The 11196-nt window shown below is 30.7% G+C and overlaps 1 protein-coding gene across 1 annotated transcript; it reads left to right on the forward strand.

The window, feature by feature from the left end:
• Positions 2497-7537, forward strand: LOC109326297 (probable polygalacturonase At3g15720). Its single transcript, XM_019558996.1, has 13 exons — positions 2497-2758; positions 2879-2965; positions 3031-3112; positions 3212-3233; positions 3391-3460; positions 5068-5180; positions 5411-5548; positions 5668-5850; positions 6245-6452; positions 6586-6667; positions 6769-6877; positions 7108-7219; positions 7265-7537. The coding sequence occupies exons 1-13, from the start codon at positions 2497-2499 to the stop codon at positions 7477-7479; spliced, it is 1683 nt and encodes a 560-aa protein (XP_019414541.1). The 3' UTR covers positions 7480-7537.

The following is an 11196-nucleotide window of genomic DNA, read 5'->3' on the forward strand; positions in this document are numbered from 1 at the left end:
GAGTAGGTAAGATAAGACTAAGAATGTATAATTTTATTGCTACGTGATGTCTATATACATAATTGTATATAACATTTACACATACAAATATTATATATACTCCTTTATAAAAGTTGTGGTTTGAATGTGATTTTATCTTTAATGGCCACTTTTTGGATGAAAACAATAGAGTTCTAAATGTTGACGAAATCTGTCAAATATGAAATTGGTTTGACCTACAATTCATTTTTAATGGACCACATCTTATGAAGAGTGTATGCCCCTTTTATTGTTATCATTTCCCTTAAAGGTTTTTTTTTTGCCTCAATCATATAATAACTACACATATAGGGGATAAGATCGTCAATAATGATCTTGCATCATTGTTTGAACTTAATACCCACTAGCAATTATTTAGTCCCCAATATATTGTTTGCTTGCTACACATGCATAAGAAAATGTAGTATCATTCCATCCATACACCCCAAAATAAATCAAATACATCTTCGTATGTATGACATGCATTTTTAAGAAGTATAAACTCAAGGTTAACATTACTTACATTTCATCCATCATTTAAGTTATAGGTTGCATTTCAACTTATGTAACATGATTCTAAAAAAAAGAAACAAAAATATCAACTTCATGCATATTAAGTATCAATAGAATTAATTTGTTCTATATATATTTAATGATATCATGTTGTTAAGGGCACTCATCATTTTAGAATTGGTTTTTAGAGCATTATTACTGGACACGACTAAAGCAATCCTGACAAAAAATAGAGCAATCCATGAAGACAAAGAGAACTCCACTAAGATATTTCATTCAAAAATAATATGGAGGATGATGCAAATATAAAACTCAAAACGATGTGTATCTTCATTCATATATTTCTTATGACACAAGGAATCTTTGTAATTCTTAAACACCGAGAATATATCTTTTTAGTCTTCACATTTGAGCCCAAACGTGATGGAAATATATTATTTCCAAATTACCCATAAAATATCAATAGACTTAGGAATCGTTATTTTTCAATTGTTATTCTTGACATTCAATTATTAAAGAAAATAATACATTATTTCACACTAGTGACCAATGGATAGTAGCTAGGAAGAAAATTCAGTGAAAACAATTCCTAGCTTGAATGATATGAGAATACAAAGAATTTTCATACCATTGATCGTAGGATAAGAGAATACAACAATGAACTATCCAATGACAAAGAAACAATAACTCCACTAATCTTGCAACATCACATCATCACCGTATCAACACTAAAGCCCAAAAAAAATATCATCATTCATAGCCCAAATACTTGCTAAGTTTGCATGATCAATATTTTAGTATTTTTTAAAGAGTTTTGCATAAAATAAAAAGCACTAAAGCAAATAGAACGTAGAAGCCTATCTAATTGGGGTAGTTTTTAAGATGATTCATGGTCTAAGGGCTAATCCTACAAGAACAATTTGAACAAAAGGATGACTCCTAGTAACACTAGGGTAGTTTTTAGGTTGATCTCGTATTTCTAGTGGAAATTTATAAGAAGCTCAAAACTAGGGCAATGATATAGTTGCTTCTCACATCTTTATAAATCATGTTAATCTCAAGAAATCAAAATCCTTCAACCAAGTAGGGAAAGATCTTAGATTGTCACCTTCAAGAACCACTTCAATAATAATCCATACACATAGTTCAATGCCACACCTAAGGGTGTTAAAACGGAAACATGGGAAAATGAGAGCGATGTGTAAGCATAGATGATAAACTGAAAGGGAGATGAATTAATTTTTTGGTTCTATGCAACTTATCTGCAGATTTCGCAACTTGTTTAAAGATGATATTTAGATAAGCAATGGAATAATCAAGTTATAAAAAATCAAAAATCAAAAATCAAAAGAGTAATGGAAAAGAGATAACACTGATGTATCTCGATTCATCTTCTATTTACCGAAGAATATGTTCTATCCTTTTGCAAACCACAAGAGATTTCACTATAGAATGAGTATCAATCTTGTAAATCTTACACCAAGATCTTGCCTAAGACAATCACTCACCAACCTCACAACAAGAAGCATGCCATTTCTGGATTATCACTTTTCCCTTCGCACACGCTATGGTGATTACATCAAATGAATAAGTGAAGAAATTTGTATATCTAGGGCTAAGGATTTCAATGAATTCTAAATCTTATGTTCTCAATCCGTTGTAAGTCAATCACAATAAGTGACACACAAATGTTGTAGTGTTTTGCATATCCAAATAAAGTGCATAAAACGTTTCTGAAAAACACTACAACAACTTCGTAAGAAATCAGAAAATTTGACTCAAATTGTTGCAAAATGTGTATGTGAAAGTTATATTTCGAGTTTGAATCATTGAGAGTTTTAAATAGGTTTCAAACTTGTCAAAATACCCATTCCAAGATCAGGGTGATCAGGGTGAACATTTAGTAACTAGATCAGAGTGATCCTCCATTCTGCCAAGCTCTCAATCAATGTGAATGGTCAAAATATGGGATTCTTCAGTTGCAAGAGAGGAGTAAGGCAAGAAGATCATCTATCTCTCCTGTTGTTTTGTTTGGCTGAGGATGTTCTCAGTAGAGGGATTTCTAAGTTCATGGTTGAGGGTAGAATGAACTCAATTTCTGGCCCTTGTGGGTTGCATGCCCCTAGTCATGTGTTGTATGTTGATGACATCCTGATTTTCTATAAGGGAACCATAAAAGGTCTATTAGCCTTGAAAGAGATCATCCATGATTATGCTAGTGCTTCTGGTCAGCATGTTAACCTCAACAAGTATATATTTTATTCCTCTAATGCTTCTACTAGGAAGATCTCTAGCTTGGCTTCCTGCTTAGGCTTTTCTACTAGCTAATTCCCTTTTAACTATTTAGGGGTTCCTTTGTTTAGAGGGAAACCAATGAGGGTGCATCTTCAGCCTATTGCAGACAAAATCACTTATAAGCTTGCTTCCTGGAAGGGTTCTTGTCTATCCTTCATGGGTAGAGTTGAGTTTGTAAGACCTAGTTAAATCCTTGGATAGTAGCATATGAGTCAAATTGCCTTGCTGAAGTTGATTGGGAGATGTTATCTTCTAATAAGGAATGGGCTTCATTGTATAGGACAAGGTTTGTTCATGGTGCTACTCCTAGCCATAGATATTTTAAGTCTTCAATCTAGACTGGTATTAAAGCTAATTGGCACACTGTTATCTCTAACTCCTTCAGGCTGGTGGGGGATGGAGCCAAGGTTAGTTTCTAGAAGGATATCTGGCTAGGTACTCCTTTGGTTGAGGCTATGAAACAATTCTTCCATGCAGAAGTTCACTATTCTGAAACAATTCAACATTATTATACACTACAATAGAGCGGCTACTATCACATAAATGGTGTGGCATTATCCCCAGGTGGGTTGGACCAAAATCAACACGGATGGGGCTGCTCGTGGTGCCCCTAGACATGCTGGAGGGGGAGGGGGTATCTTTAGAGATTGAAATGGTGATTTCAGAGGCTGTTTTTCTGATTATTTCTCTATTCAAGATTCTTTATTTGTTGAATTGAATGCTACCATTTTTGCTATTGAATTAGCTCATAATAAGGGTTGGATGTCTATTTGGCTGGAGTATGATTCGACTTTGGTGATGGACATATTCAATGGCAAGGTGTTAGTCCATTGGAAGTTAAAGAGGAGGTAGAGTGCTTGTAAAGCTCTAATTTACTCAATGAACTTTAAAGTCTCTCACATTTTTAGAGAGGGTAACACTTGTACAGACAAATTAGCCACCATGGGAACTAATACTATGGTTTATACTTAGTGGGATGTCATTCTTCATTTGATTTTAGAGGGTTTTATTTCTAATAGGTTAAGCCTACCTAACTATAGGTTCAAACTTTTGTAATGCTTATTCTCTTATAATTCTTCTTCAGTCAATATATTTTGGTGTTGTTGCATCTTGCCATAAAAAAAAGATAGCTTGATCTATATTTCCAATGGAGGCAATGACTATCATTTTCCCTTTCTATTTCCTCAAATCATGCTGCACGATTTTAGCATAATAACTAGTATTTCTTTTAGGTAGAATGGATGATATTGAAGGAGCAAATCAGATTATTAGTTTCACCCTTAACAAATTTTCTGATGACAAGTTATAAATGTAAATTATTAGTTTTATTTGGTATTAATCATGAATTAGCGAACCAGATTGACTTTTATAACTAAACATAAATATAATTTAAGTTTAATATTTATAAGAGCTATTTTTTAACACTTCCATCATATTATTCATAATGTATTAATTAATGTATTGACCATGTAAAAGGTTCATTTGATACATGCATGAATTCTAGCCTCATAACTTAAGGGCTAAGTTATTGTCCTTATAGTATAATATTTATATACTATTATTATAAAAATTTATATATAGTTAGTAAATTATCATCTATCATTCATTTGTATTATTTTTTTAACGAGTTGATGATAATTAAACATTATGAATATGGAATGATAGTGTTTAAACTTATATATTGTTAGTACGTTTATTGTCTTAATTGCTAAAAGGAAGATAAATAGGCAGAATTTAAGATGTTCAAATTTTATTTGTAGCAGATATAGCTAGAAATTAAAGTCTCAGGTTGAATAGTTACAAAAGTAGAAATTAAGTACAATTACAAATTATTTCAAAATTCATTTTTAGATATTAATTTATTGCATAAAGTTTAGAAGTGGTATATGATAATAATTTTAAGGATATTATGTCTCAAAAAAAATCATATTCTCATGTTCATAGTCATCAAAATTTACAAAATAATATAAAATATTAATTTCTGTTTTTATAATTTTTTTCAAATGAAATTTTCTAATTGAAAAGGAACAAACTAAGATAAAAATAGAATAAGTGATCCCTATATGTTAATGATTTGTTGACTATAATTTTCTATACATTTACAATCTATAAATTGACATTCTTTTTTAACATTTCACATCACAAGTACCACCATCTAGCTAGCCTCTCTCATCTTGTTGACCCCGAGTGTTTTTTCAATTTTAATCTAAAACATGACATGCTTATTTGTTGTTTTCTTAGTTTTTGTTGTCTTTACACCTTGCTTGTCTTCTCGAATAACAACTAAAAAAGATTGTATCTTCAATGTTCTTGACTATGGTGCCTCAGGGGATGGCGAAACTGATGATACAAATGTATGTTTTACATGTTCGATCGTTTTATCCTTTATTGTATAATTATAAAGTTTACTACCAGTTTAAAAGTTTTTTATAATGTTGTTAATAATTTTTACCATTCATGTTATTGATATATTAATTATCATTAATTTTTAAATAAAAATAATATTACTATTATGCTCATATATTAAACTCGTAATTATATTTTATGTAAGACTAATATTTCTGTCATCTAATAACTTGTAAAGGCTTTCAAGGCAGCATGGGATGAAGCATGTGGTGCAACTAAGAATACTCCAACACTTCTCATACCTATTGGGAAAACATTCAAGCTACAACCTGTGCATTTCAAGGGTCCATGCAAGTCTCAGTCTGTCCATGTTAATGTAAGTTATTCATATGAATCCTATATTGGTCCTCTTCTAATTTTATGTCCGACTCGAGTTTAAATATTTTATTTATTTTATTTAACTTGTATATATTCTGAGTATTCTTTGGCTTGCAGCTTCAGGGAATTATCATTGCCCCAAGAAGAGATGATGATTGGAAATGGAGTGATAATGATAGGGCAACATGGATCAGGTTCTACGACATAAATGGACTTGTTATCAGTGGAGGAGGAGTTATTGATGGCAAAGGTGATTCATGGTGGAGTTGCAAGTCTAATAAAAAGTGTCCCAAGCCTAGTGTAAGTGGAAAAACACTTTTTAACTATATATATATATATATATAAACTCATGTGACAACAATACATTATTGTAATAAAAGAAAATATTTGATATAGATTATTAGATTTTATTTGAATGGTTAAGATTAAAAGTTACATACACATGACTATCATATGATCAATAACTAACTTATAGTCCTAACTCATAACAATCATTGATTGGTTGTAAGGTCCAGGTTTATTATTTTCGGTTTATATTTATACTCACCTTCTTTTCTTGATATTTAAAATTAATGACAAACATCATCATGATTAAAACTTGTATTGTTATATTCTTATACCTTGTATACATGTTTTAGGCCAAAACTACCACTTGATCATTACACTAAGTAAAATTATTTGATTATATATGCAGGCTCTAAGTATTAATTGCTGCCCAGATCTTAAACTTATGGGATTGACTAGCATAAATAGCCCAAGAAATCATTTAAGCATAAATCAATGTAATGGATCATTTATTTCTGATCTTAGAATTTCTGCACCAGATGACAGTCCCAACACTGATGGGGTTGATATATCTGAATCATCTCATATGGTTCTTCAAAATTCTATTATAGGAACAGGTAAATCTTCAGAGTTTTACCTAAATTCTTAATTCCTATCTCACCACATTATTATTATTAATATTGTTATTATGTATTATTTATTTCTAAATTTTTAAGTTAGGCATTATTATTATGTATTTATATATTACAGGTGATGATTGCATTGCCATCAATAGTGGTTCCTCATTCATAAACATAACTGGTGTTATTTGTGGACCTGGCCATGGTATTAGGTTGGCTCTTAGTAAATTTCCTCTCTTTACTTTTCATTAAATTTGATCAATCAATATTTACATCAATTCTCTCTCTATCTTGAATGTATTGGTGAATCTAGTATTGGGAGCCTTGGAAAAAATGGATCTTATGCCACAGTAGAAGAGGTAAATGTAACAAATTGCACCTTTGTTGAAACTACAAATGGAGTCAGAATCAAGACATGGAAGGTAAGGATCATATCAGATGCTTAAGATATATAGTATGATTGTTTTAAATTATCTTCATGATTCTATTGTTCCAAGAATCTCCACATCCACTTATGTCATAATTGAAATTGCAGTCATATCAGCCGCATAATCACCTATGCAGGCAAAAGCCATTTAAAACCATATATAGGTGATTTAATACATAGCTATGAGCACCATAAAATCACATTATGTTTTTTGTTTTAAATCAGGGAGGATCTGGGTATGCGAGGAAGATCACATTTAAAGATATTATCCTTCAACATGTTCAAAACCCAGTAATTATTACCCAACAATATGTAGACAACCATAGTTTTGGTTCAAGTTCACCGAAAAGAAATAAAACAAATTATGGTTCAAGTTCTGCAGTGGCATTGAGTGATATCACATATAAAAACGTGAGGGGAACCTCAGAAAGTGAAGAAGCAATCCAACTGATATGTGACAAAAACGTAGGTTGCACCAACATAGTACTTGAAGGGATTAATATAAAGTCTTCTAATGGAGGGAAAACACATGCAACGTGCCAAAATGCACATGGAACATTCTCTTCATGTACTCCAAATGTCCCTTGTCTTGATTGAAGAGGGGTTCAAGTTCTTCTTCAAGTTTGTTATATTTTTATCTAGCAGCACAATAATCTTTTAAATGCCTTTGCTTTATTATTCAATTAAGTTAAAATATAACATTCTAAAGCCTTCTTCAATAAAGTTAAAATGTAACATTCTAAAGCCTTCTTCAATAAAATTATAATATAAAAATTATATTGTAATGATCTGTTGATTTTTGGTTCATAATGTTTAATGTTTATTTATTTTTTTAAAACTAGTTTCATGGCTAAACCAGTTAAAATTGATAAAAATTCAGGTTTGGTTGGTTTTTAAATATTATTATTGTTCTCAAAATGCACCTACTACAACTAAATCATAAGAAAGTTGTGTTAGTTATGATCATTAGTTTATGAAAAATTATTCATTTTGTCTCCTTAGTTAATTATTTATTTCACTTTGATCTCATTATTTTTGTTTCATTTTAACCCTTTAGGTACTTTTTTTGCACAATGAGAATAATGCAAATAAATGAAATGAAGTTGTTATTGATGTTTTTTAGAGGACAAACATGAAAACCAATTTAAGAAAAAGATATTGATCTGCTTACTGAGAAAAAATATGTTTGAGAGTTAGTTACGAATGAGAAATGTATTATACACCGTATATCGTCCGTTTAAAAACGATACATATATCAATAATATGAACATTCATTCAAAATATTAATTTTACCTTATTATTACACAAAAGAAAGACCAAAAATAGATCTTTATTTTTTGTGCATGAGAGGGAAATGTTTAATTTATTTGCTTTTTTCTTGTCTATTGAATTTGAAATCTCCCAGAGTTTTGCTTGGGCTGTCATTCTATTGGTCATGTGGTTTCTAATTGTAGAAGGTCTTTGAGGAAGGAAGTGACTGATGAAATGCCAAGACCTGTCACTAGGAAAGAAAAGGTTCACGATTGAAACTACCTCCAATGGCTAGGGATAATGATCTAGTTATCAATCTAGACATCGACAAAAACATAGGTTCAGGATCAATATTGTCTCTATACTATTAATTGCATATTGAATTTAATTATTTGTTAAACCCACATACTTCTGCACTCCAATGTTTACGACCACACTCTTCACTATCAAACCACCTTATGACTCATTGTGATGACATTTATACTTCTTAATTTTGACATTATTCCTTTTGATACTAGAATCCATATTAGTGTGAGAAGAAGGTTCGGGATTAATATTGTCTCTACACTATTAATTGCATATTGAATTTAATTATTTATTTTTATCAAATGAATTTTATTGAATTTTATATTACGGTCATGGTTTGAACTATTTATAACTTCTTACTTAATGCAATAAGAAAATCTATGACCAACATCGTCTCTACACTATTAATTTCATATTAAACCTAATTATTTATTTTATTACCAACCAAATTATATTGAATTTTTATAATATGGTAATGATTTGAGTTGTCTAACTCTTTGCTTAATATGAGGAAAAGGTCTATGATCAACACCATCTTTACGTTGATAATTCCATTAAATTGAAATTATTATATTTTAAACATTATATTAATCCAATCAAACAAATCAACTAATTAATCATTTTCAAACCCAAAACTACGTAATCTTCATTTTCCAACTGCATCTAGGGATATGTAGGAAGAAAATCAATTCTTGGAAGATACAAAATAAAAAACAAAATATTTTGCTTTAGTAATTGAATTTTTAACAAATAATTTAAGGTATAAAAATCTATGTGATTCAAAAGGGTATCATTTTATAATAGGCGAACAATGTGCTAATATCTTCTCATATTCGTAACTAACTTCTGAGCTCAGTACCTAAGTTCAAAAGACCAAATTATCCGAAATTGGGCTAAAAATGGAGTTTTCTACGTTTTAATCGCAAAAATTTTAGTGACGACTCCAAATCATTTGAGATAGATAGAAATTCAATTCGCCTCTTGCTAAGTTGCAAAGCCGATCTTCCAAGTAAAAATCTGATCGCGACAGCTACTGTCTCCGTTTGGGACACCCATAAGTGAGTCAAGTCTAGAGCCACTAATTCATGGACTTAAATACCCAAAAACTTTTATTAGTAAATTACTATCTGCTTTATTTTATTGCTTTAATTTATTATTTGTAAAAACTTTTGATTATTTTTGCAGCTTTTTGGGTCGAGTGGGAATGTATTTTAATAAAATATTTGTATACTTCTCCACACTAACATTGTACACTTAAGATAGACGGGAGGTGAGTGGTCTCGTGTCGCATCTGGTATTGGCATTAAGGAGCACCTAAAATGTTACCGGTATTGTGAGTTAGCTGGAAGGGGACTAGTTTCCTCTAATTTCTAACCTACAATATTTGGGTTTACTTTCTTTTGAGGTTGATTGTAGTCTAAGTGACCTAGAAATCTAGAGTTCTTATGGAGTCCACTTTAATCAAGACCTAATATCCCGACATAGGATTGTGACCTTTACACTATCCAAAATCTTGTAAGTGTACCTTATTTAATAAACAAAAAGCATAATCTAAATTTTGTTAATCATCATTCATTGGGACCTTTATCCCAAAAAGTGTTTGTGTTGGAATGTTGTGAGGATGTCATTGGGACCTTTGATGAGATACGCACCCTAGGAACAATTTTCATTCCCTTGGCTAAACAACGTAGAGAAAATATTCACTAGTTAAGCATTCATCTAGCCATTCATGCACGTAAAAAAGATATATCATCATACAATTCATCTACATAGATAAACATTAATAAGAAATAAGAACAAATCATTCAAACATTACATACATTATCATAATATATTATATTTCATTCATTACCATAAATTGTCCAAAGATAGAAAATAAACCAAATCATGCATTTCATATGAATTCAAAAAGAGAGACAAAATATATTCCCACTTTTCATACATTATATGCAAAAAAAAATTACATCTCATACATCAGGCATATCATCCATTCACACATGAAACCTTTTTATTTTCAATGATCAAATTCCTTTTTTGAGAGAAATTTTGGTAACAACACATACATCAATTCTTAGTGTTATGGCAATATCTTTCTATCCAAAATAACTCGAGGGAGTAAAAACATCTTGCACTTAATATATGCAATCTAGGTCTGAAACCTTATTTTTCTTATGTAATTATTATCAATTGCAGACGACCTTGTGGGTTACGCTCCCAAGATACCACTTATAGGGCAAGATGTTTATTTAGCAATGCTAAGAAACGATTGAGATACAATATTGGTGTGAGGCCTTGTGTTTCCTCTTAGATTATCATCAACGCATGAGAAAACTATTAGGGTACGCCTCATAGTAATCAAGTATGGGAGGATGTGTCTTACTATACCAATATCTTAACGAGAGGAATTAGTTTTTTTCTTAATATAAATTCCCATTCCAAATATTCCAAAAAAAATAGAAAGTTCGCATCACTAATATTATTAAGCACCCTTATAACAATCGTATTCAATCAAGACTCGTGACATTAAAATTAAGAGAATCTAGTCATAAGTTGGCATTAGGCAAGATACTAATGATTTATATCATTTTTTGAAACCCGTACTACTTACCCAAATGCCTAGTGTTGTCAAATAATGTGGCACGCATGTTTTTACTTCAAAATATAAATTATTTTTTCATTGTATATCTTTTTAACAAATATATATTAATTCATTGATCATGTAAATGGAGGATGATGCGAATGTAAGACTCGAAATAA

Source organism: Lupinus angustifolius, chromosome LG14 (genome assembly GCF_001865875.1).
Source record: "Lupinus angustifolius cultivar Tanjil chromosome LG14, LupAngTanjil_v1.0, whole genome shotgun sequence".
Taxonomy (NCBI): Eukaryota; Viridiplantae; Streptophyta; class Magnoliopsida; order Fabales; family Fabaceae; genus Lupinus; species Lupinus angustifolius.